This window comes from Poecilia latipinna, unplaced genomic scaffold (genome assembly GCF_001443285.1).
Source record: "Poecilia latipinna isolate Pla-1442-1.1 unplaced genomic scaffold, P_latipinna-1.0 Scaffold1716, whole genome shotgun sequence".
NCBI lineage: Eukaryota > Metazoa > Chordata > Actinopteri > Cyprinodontiformes > Poeciliidae > Poecilia > Poecilia latipinna.
The window spans coordinates 100,878-117,594 of NW_015114332.1; the positions used below are offsets into that span (position 1 = coordinate 100,878).

The window sequence follows — 16,717 nt, forward strand, 5'->3', positions numbered from 1 at the left end:
GTAGACACTCCCACGTTTAAAGGGCTTATTGCTTCAATGATTGAATAAGACGCCAACATCTCCTCTGATTGGCTGAATTATGAATATATCTCATGTAACCGTCTACATCTGTCACTGACATGATTTAGTGTGAATAAGCTTATTCATGTTTGATTTTAATTGTATTTCTTATTTTAATGGAAACACCTCAATTGCAAAATTGTGTTCTTTTAGACATTGGCAGAAAATAGACAAAGGTTTGCGCACATTTGTAATGGAAACAGCTCCTGTCAGTATAACATGAGACAATCTGTGAAAAAATTACCTTCTGCTTGAGCTGCTATTGCCATCTGAAGAAATGCACAGCTCCCAGTCACAAACAGCCAAACAGAGCTTGGAGGAGGGTGTTGGTGCTGTCAATCATGATCATGTACATGCTGCTCAATGTTCTAACGGAACTTTAACTCACTGTTAAAGGAAAATCGTTTATCCACGTCATCGTTGGCCATGCTAACTAGCTTTAACATTCATGGCAGGCTCCGTTGTGGTGAACCAGCTTTAACGAAGCAAAGAGAGGAAGGAGGAAGTTGTAAGTGGCTTGTAGGCAAGGTTGATCGACAGCACTAAGACCCTCCTCCTGCTTCTTATTGGCCGTTTCTGACAGAGTGGTGTATTTCTTCAGATGGCAGAGGAGCTCTTTCTTTTTTTCACAGATTATCTGTCTGATACTTTACTGTCACAATTTAGTGACAGTTTTAACAAATATGCAAAAAAAAACTTTTTTTTTGAAAAGTTGCATACTTTAACTCTTTGTCACATCTAACTTCTTGTGATAAAGAATCACTTTGAGTGAGTTTAATTTGTTGTGTTCAGACCTCCGGAGGAGACGCCAAAGAAGACTGAAACGGGGGCCGTCCGGGGGAAGGTGAAGCTGAAAGCAGACCCATCTCTCCTGGCGGATTTGCAGACTCCAGAACCTGAAAAGTCTACAGCTGGTCGGAGCGGAGGAGCAGACAAGACTCCAGACAGGGGAGGCCTGAAACCTCCCCAAACCTCCCACAACACATCAGGTTAAACACACTCTTTCAAGGAGTTATCTCATCTGACATGGCAGTCTAAAGGGTTTATTCAGGTGTGGAATGTATCTTATTCATTTAAAGTCACAATGTAAATAACTAAATCTTTGAGAGGGAATTTTTTTGTGACAGAAATAAAAAGGGAGTGAAGTGACACTTAGACTCAGCAATGTCTCTAGTTGAAGAGTTTGCTGCAACATTACTTTCTACTACTGAGTATTAGGGCCAGGATAAGAAAATAAAAATAAATAAAATTATAAAATTAAGTAAAAAAATTGTGAGAATAAAGTCCAAGTATTATAGTACTGTTGCTGAACTTGAAATAAGATTAAACAAATTTACCAGTATGTTTTCAGTATGATACAGGAGCTTGTTTGTAGTAAATAATTCATATTATTGATGAAAAAGTCCTTGTTCCACTGGCAGATTATTTCACTTATGAGAAGACATTTTTCCAGTGTTATAAGTGAAATAATCTTTCAGTGGAACTAGTACTTTTTCATCAATATTAAGGAATTATTGATTTAATACAGGCTCCTATATCTTGCTGAAAAGTTACTTATAAGTTAGTTTTGTCTTTTTTTCAAAAGAAGACAGTTCAAAAGAAGTTAGTTTTAAAACCAACTTACACTTTTCAAAGTTTTGACCAAGAATACTTGATCTGATTTTGTGTTCCTGCAGTGTAGACACAGTAAAGGAAGCTGTTCATTTGTTCATTTTTATTTTTTGAACTAGTCAAGAAAAAAAACAAACTTAACCGGCTCAAGTGTTTCCAATTAGCTGCCTACGGGGCCATCTGCTGGTTAAATTGGATAAGGCACCATATTTCACGCCCTACCTCTCAGCCACTAACCAGTGTATATGCATGTCATTGAAACAAAAATCAATTAATTTAGAAGAGAATAAATATAATGCATAAGTAAATCCATTGCACTGACCTAAGGCAAGATGAGAATCCAAATAATAACCAATAAAAGTAATAAACTTGTCAGGGGAACGTTGGTTGGTCATGTGTGAAATCATCCACTTAGTATTTTTTCCCCTCTGGGCTACATGATTTTAAGCCCATGAAGTGGCTGCATCATTAACCTGGCTGTGAGTAAAACGAAGTTTCACACGCTTCATTGGTCCATTAAAAAATAAAAAATAAATTTGTTGAGTTCTGGATTATTCCAGAAGGTTTACTGTCCTTTATCAGGATCTCAGAGTAGTTTTAAATGCCTGTTTGTGACGGTTGTTCTGTCAGAACAGACGGCTGCGTCAACGTTTCAAATGTCTAGAGTTTCATTATGAAGAACTTTTATCCCTCTGGTAACTAAATCAGCCTTACACCGCCACACAATGTGTGATAGTTACAACACTGTTCTTGGTTCTGGAATTATTTGGACTCCAATTTTACTTCTTTTGATTGGTGGCACCAAGTTTAATTGTTTCCTGACTATAACCCAGAATGCATTTGGTTTTCCCATTTCTTTAAGATTGCCATAGTGGCAAAATATTTGTTTTTAATTCAAAAAATGTATTATTGACAGAATAAGTGATTCTTTATTTCAGTTTTTTTGTTATACATTTTGCATAAATTCCAAATATTCTGTGTATGTGTAGGGCCTAAGGATTTTTTAATGATATTATGAACTTGAAACTTTCATATGCTGGAAAATCACATTTACACTGCAAAAACACACAATATTAAGTATTTTTGGTGTAGTTTCTAGTAAAAATACGTTAGGTTCACCTAACCCTAACCCTTAGACATAACTGAATAATAAGTAACTTTTCGGTGAAATATAAGAGCTTGTTTTAAGTCAATGACTCCTTAATAATCTGGCAATGGACAAGTACCAGTTCCAGTGGCAGATTGTTTATGTATAAGATGGGAAAAATGTTTTATTATAAGGGAAATAATCTGCCAGTGGAACTGGTACTGGTATTTAGGAATTACTGACTTAAAATAAGCTCCTATATTTTGCTTGTAAGCACCAGTAACTAGACCAGAATTACTTGGTAAAATTTTGTGGTTTTTTGCAGTTTAGTGAAGGAAGATGACCAGAGAAGATAAAATAAAAAACGGATTTGATGTTTCCTGTTTGTTTATTTTTATACTTTTTTTTTTTCTTTTTTTTGCAGCGTCAGAAAATGAGTCTCCTGGAGCCTGGAGGTCAAAGCTGAAGCCCATCTCCAAAGAAGCGAAGTAAGCCATTCTATTAACTAACATAATTATTATTTTTTTTAATCGGCTTGTTTTTATCTTTTCGTTAACATCTGTCCACTAGTGACTCCCTTCCTTTCTGTTCGAACAGCAGGGAGTGTTTGTACATAGGTGTCCTCTCAGCATACTGACATGGAGCCTTAATTCTTGGAGATCTTTCTTCCCTCCTCATGTCTTGTCTGTCCCTCCTGTCCCTCCATCCGTCCTCCTACAGGACGCCTGAACCCGCTGCTCGGCCAAATGGCCCAGCCGTCATTTGTTGTCGCCGCTCTCTGTCTCTCCCCTTCCGCCCCAAATGGCGTCAGGACGGAGCGGAGTTCTCCGCGGTGCAGCATATGCTCCTTCCAGAGAATTCTCTCTCCTTTTCCTTCGCCTTTTATAAATCAAAACTCAGAAATGCTGTGGCAGAACCGGGGTGGATTGAAGTAGATGAAATGAGGTTGATTAAATTCTTGGTTTCTTTGCCTAATTTTAATCTTGTCTGTTCAGACCAGCAGGTCTTCCTCAGTCTTCGCTTAGACCTTACAGCAATGGAGCAACGAGGACTTCAGAGCCCTCTGCTGGGCCTCCGGCGGTCAGCACCATCATTTCTGTGTCAAAGGGTAACGGCGACATCAGCTGCACTGGGATTTCAGTTTTCAGTTGTTAAAGAAGTTGAGAATAATCAATGTTGCATTCACATTTTGAATTTGATCTCTAATCAGAATCTCAGAATGGGCCGAAAGAACAAATTCCCAGCGCCGCCAAGTCCGAGTCAAAGAATGCTAAGGTATGAGCCTTAAGAATTAGGCCCGTCACAGTAATCAGTAAATCAGTTCATCGCATGACAAATTAAAACAAACTCAATCATATCCATTTGCATGATTTATTGTTTTTCTCCTTTCTCTCTTTCTATCAAAAACTGGATGATCAAAGTCTTCAGTTTGGTTCTTTGGTCTCAGTTTTGTTTAGACATCACTGTCCATTTTATTTAATGTTTCCATTTATTTATTTCGGATATTTTAAATATTTTCCAGTTCAAGTGATAAATGTTCTGAGGTTCCCCCAGATAACTTGCTAAGCCCGGTGGTAGGATGTTGGGGCTGTCATTCATCCAGTGACCCATCGTGTTTTTGAGTTAAAAAATGTTTAAAATTGACAGGAAATTTTAAAATATCACTTGATAATTATGTGTTATTGAAAGATTGGAAGGTTAATACCTAAACAACAACTATAAAATCTTAAAAAATGCAAATATTTTAAAAAGACTTAAATGAATAACCAATGTATAGCCTAGTGGGGGTACAAGAAAAGCCTGGTGGCCCTCCAGGTTTTTAATACACTGGGGGATACGCCTTTCAAGATAAAACTGACTCAAGGTTAAACAAAAACAGATGTAAAAAGAGAAGTTTTTTTTTAATTTGGAAAGATGAGTAAAGTCTGAGTGCAATCTTTGCCATTAAAAAACCCAGAAGGCACATCTAAAAAAATAAACGAGTTAAATCTGTGAATTTTTTTTTTTTTTTTTTAAACTTTGCACAAAACTTTGCTCACGTATGCGAACATCTGCAGACGAAGCCCGGCTACATCCCCAAAGAGGACATCATCCGGGAGCTGAAGGAGATCGAAGAAAACCTAAACGAACTGGAGAGGAGAGGAGTGGAGCTGGAGTTGAGGCTGCGCAAGACTGAGGAAGGTGAGCCACCGACTCCCAGAATGCACGTCTGGAGGGAAATGTAAAGGGAAGGGAACGCGCCTCTGATCGGCCTCGTGTCTGTTGTATGACAGAGGGCGGCGGCGGCGACGACGACGACGAAGACGAGCTCATGGTCGAATGGTTCACCTTGATCAGAAACAAGCAGGTGGCCATGCGTCGTGAGTCGGAGCTCGTGTATATGTGAGTACACACACACACACACGCGCACACACGCACACACACGGGTTAAGAAAAAAGGGTTTTCAGTAATTAGCGGAACAGACTTGTGGCCAGAAGGTCGACAGTTTGAGGTCCCAGTGTCCTCCCTCCTCTGTCCCACAGCGAGGAACAAGGCAGCTGAAGCCCCCTACTGGCCACGCTGAACAAACAGTAGCTGGAATCAGAATGTGGTTCAGAAAAACAAATTTACGACCTTGGACGTACTGGGTGTCATCAAAAACTCTATAAACTAAATAGTACTTTGTTGTAATCTCAAAAAAAAATAAAAAAAACATCAAAAAATTGTTGGTAGCAGATCCAAAATCCACATTTAGCACAGTCTGTTGTATCGTAGCTTTGAAAGGATCATAGTAGAGGAATATATTTTTACCAGGGTGTCGACGCATCCTTAAAGGTGCAGTACGTAACTTACAGAAACATGTTTCTTCCATATTAAAACTGTCGCCATGTCATCACAGCATGGGCGTAGGTTTGGGTAGGGACGGTAGGGACATGTCCCGACCAATATTCACGGGATATGAAAAAGTACCGACCAATTTTTGCCATATTGGCTCAAAGAACGTGGATCTACGATCTTTGATTAGCAGCAACAGGCGGTGCGAAACGGAAGCTTCTTAGTTTGACATTTATTATGAGCCTCCGAGACCGTGTCGGGGGGTGGGGGGAGGGGGAGTCAGTTGAATCGTCGGACGTTCTTTGATTAGCGGCAAAAGGCGGCGGCTAGCTGGGCACACGCGTCTCCTTCTGAATCTCTGAGACCATGTCGCCACCAAAAAAGAAAAGGACAGACATTAGAAGTTTTTTCGTTTCGTCGGCTGTAAGTACAGTGAGTGGACCCATAAGTTAGATATCTATCACGCAACGCATTTGTTGTAAAGTCCGGTGTTTAGTAAGGTCAGCACTGAATGTGAGGTAGAATAGGTCTGTTAATTATGAAATATTTTTTCACATAGGATGCTCAGACAGCAGAGCAAGGGGCAGAGCAGAACGATGGAGAGGTGGCTGGAGCTTCAGGGCTCCAGGTGAGGTGTTAGTTCTCAGATATGAAATATACTGTGAAATTATCTCAGTAAATATGGCATTTGAAGTGTTAGTCTTAAATTAAGTTAAGCTAGTGTGACTACAAACCAGGTTACGCTTTGTTTGCTGTATAGGAGGCAGGCTCTTGGGCATTTCACTGTGCTGCGGGGGGGGTCAAGGTCCCCACCAAGGTCCCCACCAAAACTTAGACCGAACCTACGCCCTTGCATCACAGTATAAGAGATGATCTGTGGAAAAAAAAATCAACTCCTCCACCACCTCAGTCTGCAAAACTGTGCCACAAACCTGGTCAAAACAACCAATCAGAGCGAAGGGGAGGGTCTTAGCGCTGTCAACCAACCTCATGTATGTGCGGCTCAATATACAAATGACGGAGAAACAACTTACTGTTCCAGGAAAACTGTTTATCCACCGACATCGGTGGTCGTGCTAACTAGCCTTAGCATTTGTAGCAGTCTGTATAGATAGTGCGAGAGGGAGTGAGCAGGCGCAGGTTCATCACAGATCCCAGAAATTTAACCTGTTGCTACGTTTGATAGCAGGAACATTTTTCAACCGGCCTATAGGGGCAGTTTGGAGCTGTGTGTAGTTTTCCCCAGATCTTTAGGAGCATGATGGAATTTTTTTTTTCTTTGATAAAGAATGTTGATTATATGCTACATTAAGCATTTTTATGCTTGGTTAGATAGTTTTTGTTGTGGACAGATGATAAACCATCCAGATTTTGGCTAATTTGACATCATGATGCGTTTTCACTGTCGTGCAGGGAGGCTAACTGTTTGAATCCAAGATAACCCAGTAAATGTTGCCATACCGACTTAATATAAAAATGAAGTAGGTAAGGCAGAACTTATCTACAACAACAAACTAACTAAATAAAGGTTGTTACAGCAGTTCATAATAGCTTCTGATTCAAGGCAGATCAAGCTAGAAATTCTTTGCAATTTGTTTTAAATGAGCTTGTTTTTGTTTGTTTGTTTGTTTATTCCCTTTTCTCGTGTCTGCAGAGGACGAACTCAGGATCTGGAAGAAGAGCAGCCCAGTGTGGAGCAGGAGCTCAGGAGGCTGATGGATAAACCAGGTGAGTTCTGTAGAGGAGCAATCTCAGTGAAAAAACCCCGAGTTCTGCGGCGTGACTGAAATACTGTCGTGTTTCCAGAACATTTAAAAACGTTCCGGGACAGACAGAGGGAAAAGCAGCTCATGGACAAACTCTTAGAGATCGTCAACGATAGAAACGCCATCGTAGAAGGTCTGGATGAGGACAGGCTCAGGTATGTCCTCCTTTTTTCTTTTTCTTTTTTAAAGCTACGGTATTGATCTGATGTAAACCACAGAGCTCTGAATACGATCCTCATGCAGAATGCTCATATTTCTCCTAACACTACACAAATGGAGTGTTTCCACACACACTCATTCTAAATTTGTTTGCTCTTTCTGCTTGTTTTTTTTCTACAGGGAGGAAGAGGAGGATGAGGAGCTAAACAAGATGATGATGAATTTCAGTGAGTGTCTCCACCAGCCCCTCTCTCCATTATGCTCATTATTAATCAAAACCTCGTCGTCGCTGTGATTTTAGTCGGCATCCGAGTGAACAGATTTCAGGTTTGGCTGAAATGGATAGAACTTGGGGAAAAGTTTGTCTTTGTGAACTTACGGTGCATTTTTAACGAGTGTTGTCGGGTGATGTTTTCAGCTAATTTGATTTAATGTCTGCTAATGGAAAATGGAATCAAACGTTAGAAAAAAAAAAAAAAAAAGCTTTTCCCGCATCTTTGTTAGACAAAATGGTTAACACGGCCGGTTAATTTGACCCTTTTGAAAACTCTGTTGGTCATTTGCAATTCATGATCAGGAACCCGGAGCGGAATGTTGTGCAGATTTATTGAAACTCGGTGAAAGGTTGGCGACTAAACGTGGAACGTGGGCTAAAGATGAGCCATTTCACTTTAATGTATTCATGAAGTTCATGACAAACTTTCAGTAGTTATTTATTTTTTTCTTTACTCTGTTTAAAGGCCTATTTTGATTTTGTTTTTCTCTTTTCCTCCCAGACATAAAGAAGGACAAAACCAAGAGAAAGTCTCAGAAATTCAGACTGTTCAGCTGGGGAAGCAAGAAGGACGCATGATGCTCCTGGAAACCGGCACCACCTTGTTTTCACAAGCTGCTTCCTCTGATCACTGTCAATTCCTAGGATGACATCGATACTGTGTGTGTGTGTGTGTGTGTGTGTGTGTGTGTGTGTGTGTGTGTGTAGAAGAGAGAGAGAGAATGATCCACCATTGTCTGTGATGAGATTTACTTCAGTACTCCAGTTTAGTTTTAACCTTGTTCTTGTCTTCTCCTGTTCACTTTGTGCCTCAACATTCTCAGTATTTGACTCGTATTTCCTTACTTGCATAACGTATTCAATACTGTATGTATTCTGTAATGCATAATGGTTAAAAAACAAAAAACAACCAAAAAAAAAAAAACAGCAAGATTTAATTCTGAGTTATTTTGCTCAGACTCTACAAAAAGATTGTCAGAAGAAATTATGACCAGGAATTTCTGTGCTTTATCTTTAGGAATGCCACAGTTACTGGCACCCTGGTGAAAATGTTTACAAACAACTTATGCTAGCATGTTCACATCAAGACACACCTTGTTGCAGTTCCCTTTGCACCAGTGCTGGAGATTGGGCATGAATTTTGAGATTTCTCATTCACCTAATGTGCAAGTTTTGGTCAGCTGCTGTTTTCTTTTGGCCGTTTCCTGCCTTTCCTAAATCATGGGTTCACTTATCTTTCCCATTTTTCAGAGTGGCAAATAGAAATTAGGGGTCATATTTACAGTCCACTTAACGTTTGCTGGACAGTCTGATCAATTTAACCAATGGTACAAATGAAAAGAGTGCTTCAGTTAAATTAGTTTTTTTTAAACAGGTAAAAGTGCTAAATATTGTGGCAAATCCTAATGTTTGATTTGGCACAGATTGAATAAATGGTCTCAAATGAGTTGTTTTAGTTTTAAGGTAGATTTTTTTTACCTTTTGTGCCAGTAGTTCTGTGTATCTTTCGGTTTCAGGATAAAGACAACTTTTTTCTTTCTTCCACCGGTTCAGTTGAATCCTAATCAAGTTCAGAATTTTTTTTATCATAAGTTTATTCCTGCACAGGGGTCATCAGCAGATAACTAATCTTCCATGATATTTGCCATAATTACACAGATTTGTTTCATCTTAAAACTATTCCAATCCCCAAAACAACCTATAGTGTTTCATGGCTTTTCTGAGGATTTAGTCTTTCGTCACGTTTCAGTTTGGTTGTTGTTGCTGATGTACAAGTGTAAAGTAGATGACAGGATGTGCAGCGCTGTCTGCTGAATGGGAATGTTTAGTTTTGCTGGATAGTGCTTGAATGAAGTTTGATTTGTGGCAGAAGACTGCTTGTGGTTTAATTCAGCTAGCTGTTAGCTCTGAAACAGCTAGCAGATGTTGGCTAACATCTAACAGCCTGTTAGATCTGCTTTTAGCAGATGTTAGCCTTCAAAGGGAAGGCACTAAGAGAGCTAGCTCCTGCGTTTTAAGTTATTGACTTTTCGTAGTTTCTACTTTGTTGAAATTATAATAGTATGTAAAGGCTGGTCATGTGGAAAATCATCCGGTTTGTTGTTAAATTCCTCCATAAATGAAATATTTATAACCTGTTAGGAATGATAGCCATCCAAATAACAGTATAATCTGAAAATTTTCTTGCCGTGTAAAAAGAAAACAAATAATAATTCAGTCTGTCTGCTACGTTATTGCTGCTGCATTAAGAAAATAACTGGTTTGTCTCATGTGACCTTTATGTGTAACTACATGTATTTCATTAATGAGTCAGGAGAGCACCAGATGCGGTTCACATTGGACCTCAATATGTGTATGTTTGTAATATTTTTATTCTGCATTAAATGTATATGGCCATAAATAACGTTGTTTGTTTGGGTTTTTTAAACCAACAAACATTAGTTTATTTCTTTAGGTCAACCAAACTAAATTAAAATTGACTTGGACATTTTTAGAATGATGTTCATTTCATTTGTATAGTGTATAATATTATAAGTATATTTAATATTGAGTTGAATAACACACTGTGAAGTATAAATATAAACAACTAGGATAAGTTTCAACAAATGTTTTTTTTTGTTTGTTTTAAATACATGAATATATATAATATCAGACACTATATTTATGCCAGTTTCACCTGTCATGTAACTTACAAGTAAAAAGATAACTTGAACACAATTCGTAATCTATTATGTTAACTTGGTTTTGATTTTATTTTCCCAAATTTTGAAAGAGGAAGATGAATGTCTGTGCTACGCATGCATCGTCTCCAACCACTAGGAGGCAGCATGCGACTTTATGAAACCAATACAGTTAGCGCGCTGACACTTTGGTTAAATTAAAGAACAGACTGGTGGTCAATCTCATAATCTGAGTGACTGTTTTTGGGATTTGTAGTGAATTCAATTTAGATTTTGTTTTATTCCCTAGACACACGTTCTAGCGTTCAAATATTCCCATATATTTCAAAATATAACAATTGAAACATATAAGGAAAACAATGATAAAATAATATTGTATTATTGGAAAAATCTTAAAATCCTCCATTAAATCTCACTCAAACAATAATCAGAATGTTATTATTGGTGTACTCTTAAAAAAAAAAGTTGCCTTTTATTAAAACAGATCCAATCATCTTATCTCACACACTCAAAAATATAATGAACAACATGAAACCACACACTGCAGAAACAAAACCTTACCAGGTATTTCTGCCCTTGTTTCTACTGCAAATATCTTAGTTCACTTGAAGCAATACACAGCTAACTTACAAATAACCTTTCAACAAAATATAGGAACTTGCTGTAAGTCAATAATTACTTAATAGTATTTCACTTATGGAAAAAATGCCTTATTATAAATGAATTCATCTGCCAATGAAACTAGTAATTTTTCATTAATATTAAGAAATTACTGACTTAAAACAAGCTCCTATGTCATGCTGAAAAGTTACTTGTAAGTTATTTTTGTCTTATTTCAAGTGTACTAAGAAAATGTACTAGAAACCAGACGAAAAATACTTGGTAAGTTATTGCTTTGTTTAGTTTTTTTTTTTTTGTTTTTTTTTTTTTTGCAGTGCAGACAGTATGCCAGTTGGATGTTACTGTGTTTTAGGGTTGTAGCTGTAAGTTCTGGATCCTTTTTGTCTCTTCACAAAAACTTTGCATCAAGCTCGTCCTCGTCAATTCAAAAAGCCACAGGTGAAGTTTTGCAGGTGTTTAACAAACACTGCATTGCAAAGCTGACGGCAACCAGACGCAGCAATGAATCATTTTCTGCTAAAGTTTAGTTATTCTCCAACAGGAGAGGGGTACGGGGTGGGGGGAGAATGCAACAAAATCGGGGGGAAAAAGAGCAAGGAAATGGGCTTTTAGGTTCTCCTTGACTTGTTTAATTTTTTTGTGTGTGAAAACACAAAACAGTGTAATCTTCCTCTAAAGGCAACATCTGTTCCTGTTGTTATGTGTGAAAATGTTTGTTGATTCCTCCCTCAAAGCGTGATAAAATGTTCCATCACTGCGCAGCTGTGTGTCTGAATCAATCATGTCTCAGTTTAACTTGGGAACATGTTTATCTTTGAGGGGAGAAAATGTGCCTTGAAGTCGACTCAGTGAGGTACAGTCGTAATGTCGGGAGACTCCCGTTTAAACTCAGAGCAGCGTGCTTTTAAAGTGCAGCGCTGGGAAATTGGAGAGTAATCGGCTCTCCGCACGTGTAGAGGAGTCCTGGTTCAACTGGAAAAAGTGTCTGCTGGTGTGTAAAAAGAGGCTTCACCAAGCTAGAGCTGTATATTTTAAATAACTAATAGAGGAGAAGGAGAAAAATTAGTTTGTCTTGTTTTTTTTTTTTTAGTACAATTGCCAAACTTACACAAAGCAGAGGCTCTGTAGAGCCATCAGTTTCTAAAGCTCTCAGCAGTAATGACCTTATAAAGTTGAAGGTGATAAAAATAAAAAATTGTTGGCAATTTTCCTGAATGTGATTCCTTCATCCGGCACAGAAGGTGGATCCTGATCTGTGTTTGGATCGTTTTGATTAAGTCAAACTTTCTGAGTTATCGAAAACATTAGCTTCATCTAAATCTTTATCTTGCATGTTAGACCCTGACCCAACCTATCGGCTGAAGGAAGTGTTCCCTTTGATTATTTCCCAAATGTTAGACATCATCCTAAAATAATGGCCTAAGTCTTTTTTTTTTTTTTTTTTTTTTCCCAAAAAATGATTTAGGAAAAAAAAAAAAAAAAAAAAACTTTAAGCAAAAACGAATGTAAACGGTTTCTCACCCTGAGCTTTCTAAGGTACCTGTGAATGAATCTTTACTTAAACTGTCTCTTGATCAACATTTTTTTTTCATTTATTTATTTCAAACATGATGTATAAAATCACACACATGAATGAGGAATACAAAATACATATTTTTGTACCACAATAATCTTAACATGGTTGAAAAGGAGCAGGAAGAAACAAAAACCGTACAAACTCCTACCCCATAAACTCATTACATTTTTTCAGATGGACCGTCATTATTAAGTAATAATAATAATAAATAAAACAAAAACATAGGTTAATTAATTTTCCATTTTATCTGGGTTTACACATGTCTAAATATATACATCCATACCCACACACTCATATGCGTTAGCCTCAATTTACATGTACACATTAGTGCTATCTCTCACCTACATTTCTATATTTTGTGAAAATGACCTCTTTATATTTCCTTTTAAATTGCATTAAATTTTGATTTTGTTTTAACTCCTCACTTAACCTGTTCCATAATTTTACACCATGAATTGAAACGCAAGTTAATAAATTAACTCGTGTTAATTTATTAACACTAATTAATAAATTAACTCATGTTAATAAAGATTAAATAATATATTTAATCTTTTTTTCCTATTTAAAATTCTTGAGAAACTAGTTGTTAATCAAGTGTGTGAGGATCTAAAGGCTGAAGATCTGCATGAACCAGCAGAGCTTCGCTCAGGTTCCAGAGCTCATCGTAGCACCGAATCAGCACTTCTGAAAGTTTCAAATGCTGCTCTCTTGGGTTCAGATAATGGACGTGTGTCTGGTCTTGTCCTGCTGGAGCTCAGTGCTGCTTTTGACACAAGTTTAAATTGTATCCATCCGACAGATTCCGATTTGTTCACGTCGCACACTCTGTGGAGTACCACAGGGCTCTATGCTTGAGCCAATTCTCTTTAGCATACACATGATAAGTTGAATACAAGAATATCTTCAAGATTCAAAATTTTCTGCTTTTAAATTCTGACAAGACAAAAATCAGTCACTTAATCTGGATGGAATTCATTTGGTCTCTTTTTTTTTTTTTTCCTTATGTCTCATTTAAATCCCATGATCAATAGGCTTATGGGATTTCTTTCTTTTACCTCTGGAATGTTGTTACAATTTGAAATTTAATATCCAGGAGTGATGCTGTAAAGCTAGCCAGTCCATGCATTTGTTACTTCAAGGTTGAACTACTCCAGTTCTTTACAACCAGGAAGTACAAAAACAAAGATACAGCCCTTAATAATCAGCCCCATCATACATCAGAGATATGATTGGTCCATATGTTCCTAACAGAGCACTTTGCTCTCAGACTGCAGGTTTACTGCTGGTTCTTAGAATTTCAAAAAGTAGAATGGGAAGCAGATCCTTCAGACAGACACCTCATCTACTTTTAAGACAGGGCTCAAAACTTTCCGTTTTGATAAAGCGTAAAGTTATTAGTTCACTATAAATAAACTGAATTAAATGTTCTGTGATGGGTTAATTTACACAACACCATTGGTCCTTGCAGATTATTCACTCATAGTTTTAAATGGTTCAACCTGCTCTGTTATAATATGCTGGAACCGTCTGTGGCTCGTATCTGTTTGAGCTCAACTGAAGTCTGATATATCTGCCATCAGCACAACTCAAACGTGCCGCTGAAACAACATGAAGCTGTTGATTCTCACAGCTTCATGTTCTTTTCCTCACTTTTAATGTTGAAACTGAGGCTGTGTTCAGAACTGGCCTGTTCAAATGATGGTTTCCACACTGATTGGATTGTGCTTTTTAACTTTATCTTAAGTCTTTGCTTCAGTCAAACCTCAAATGATTTTTACTGAGTTTTTCTCATTATATTAAATCTGATGAAGCACATTAATAATGATATAAATCACAGCTATAAACATTATTTGGTTATCAATGTTGGCAATGTGTTTGTTTACAATTATTATTTTCAATTACTTTTTAATTACTTTTCAAAAACGTTTAGAGTCAAGCTTCATACTTGTATTGCAGCCGATTTTTATCAAAAATATATTTGTAAATATACTTTTTAAACTTTTTTTCCCCTTTGCATACATATTGTGGTGTGGCGAGCGGATCACTGTGTCTACAATGTCACTTCTGGGTAAAAAGGGCTAGTTTCATTCATTCATTCATTCATTCATTCATTCATTCATTCATTCATTCATTCATTCATTCATTCATTCATTCATTCATAATTTTTCTTTGGATCGGGCTGATGTAGAGTCATGGCACTCGCTACATGTTGTAATGACTATGACCACTAGGCGGCACGGCTATTGCTTGAACGCTGTTATTGTGCTGTGAGTTAAAAGCTAAACGCTGCAGTCCACACTCCTTTCCGGTTGGTGGCGGTAATGCTTCCTTCAGCTGTTTGCTGACCGCCAATACAATTTAAGACGTCAGAGCTCTTTTTAAAAGATGAAAAGTAGAAAGAGCAACAGTGAAATGTTTCTTGCCAACCACCCATAAATTTCAAGAAGAAGAAGAAGAATAAAAAGTAGCAACAGTGAAACGAAGAAGAAAAACAGGGAAGGTCTGGAAAAATACGCAGCTAGACGTGCGAAACTTAGCAACTTTTTCACAAGAACGAGCTCGCGGTTGGAAACGTCAAATGAAGACGATGAGACGGGTGAGACAAACCAGTTAACTCAAGTCAATGAATTGTGTGGCATTGTGGTTATAACATAACATTGCATAATTTAAATAGAACAAAGTTACAGGTTTCTGTGATAAATGACTCTCCATGACGGTCTGTAAAAATTCCAGTCTTTATAATTTTAAATAACATTTTCAAAATATTGTAGGAGATGCTTATCAATCCTTCACCACCTAACAGGAAGCAGATACGACTTCCATTGGGAATAACTGTGTTTGATTAGCCAGCAAGCGACTTGACATAAACCTGATAGAGAATCTATGGAGTGCTGTCAAAAGTAAGATGACTGAGACAACAACGAAAACAAGCTGATTGATTAGCCCTGGTTGCTTTATTAAAGCAGCCTGGACTAATTCATTCTATGCCAAGCGGTGCAAAATTCATGCAAAAGCAGACATGACACATTATTGAGTGCATGAACACATGAACACAATTTTCAGTTGATTGACATGTTTGAATCAAAAATCCAATAATATTCTGATATTCAGAGAAAACCGAATGTAGATTTTTCCTCAGTTTTAAGCCAACAACTTATCCAGGAAGTAAAAACAAATGAGGATATCATTTTTTTATTCTATTCTATTTTTATTCAGATTCTCCTGTTTGTGCATATGTTTGGTATCTCATTGGCTTAGTTTTGGCTGATAACAGCCTAAAACGGAAACACGTTCTCCTGCTTAACGGAAAAGTTAAAATTCACTCTCTCTAGATCATACTACTTTCTCAAAGAACTACATTGGAATAATAAACAAAAGCAGCAACAATGGAACCACAGAATAATAAACCCGCTTTTATGGAAGGAAAATGTACATTGTAATGGAGTTAATCTAAACTTCTCTGTTTTGTCTCTTTCATCTGATCAAATTAGTTCATATGCATTAGCATGAGGTTATACCGATGATTTTTATGAACTTCAGGATGATGTTGCAAACCAGTAAGAGGTCATGACAATGAGCAAGGAGCAGCACATAAACTATTATCTAACATGCTGTAGACTGCTTAACTGAAAGAAAAAATCAAACATTCTGACATTTAATGTCTGCAGAATATGTTCCACTTTAGTACAAAAGTGCACATATTGTGTTAAAGCAAATGCATATTTTTTCTTAAAAGTGTTTAGAATCCATGACAGAGTGATATTTGTGTGTTTCTTTGAAAAATAACACGATGGAGCAAAACGTAAATATATTTTGTAGCATGTGTGTGTGTGATAGAGCTGGAAAAGCAATCACCGCCCGGGGACCCCCTGAAGAACCTCTGGATGTCGCCCGTGGAAACCCTTTGCCTGTGGTCTCCACCAGCAAAAACACTCAGGAACGGCAGAGGCGCACACGGACCTCGGCGGTGACATGAGGGAAACTCATCGTAGAACTTCTGCTTCAGCTGTTCCTCCTCTTCTTTATGTTTCTCCAAATGACTGTGACAAGGTAGCAGCATAATGATC

At 37.6% G+C, this 16,717-nt stretch overlaps 1 protein-coding gene across 1 annotated transcript in view; it reads left to right on the forward strand.

Moving 5' to 3' along the window:
• Positions 1–8,697, forward strand: part of micall2b (mical-like 2b) — an 18,773-nt gene extending 10,076 nt beyond the window's left edge. The window contains exons 7-16 of the mRNA XM_015060450.1: positions 853–1,049; positions 3,183–3,246; positions 3,754–3,866; positions 3,969–4,033; positions 4,816–4,939; positions 5,032–5,140; positions 7,228–7,301; positions 7,380–7,494; positions 7,679–7,725; positions 8,275–8,697. Coding sequence (XP_014915936.1) covers positions 853–1,049; positions 3,183–3,246; positions 3,754–3,866; positions 3,969–4,033; positions 4,816–4,939; positions 5,032–5,140; positions 7,228–7,301; positions 7,380–7,494; positions 7,679–7,725; positions 8,275–8,351 — 985 coding nt within the window. The 3' untranslated portion in view covers positions 8,352–8,697. The remainder of the gene's footprint in view (positions 1–852; positions 1,050–3,182; positions 3,247–3,753; positions 3,867–3,968; positions 4,034–4,815; positions 4,940–5,031; positions 5,141–7,227; positions 7,302–7,379; positions 7,495–7,678; positions 7,726–8,274) is intronic.
• Positions 8,698–16,717: the final 8,020 nt, after the last annotated feature.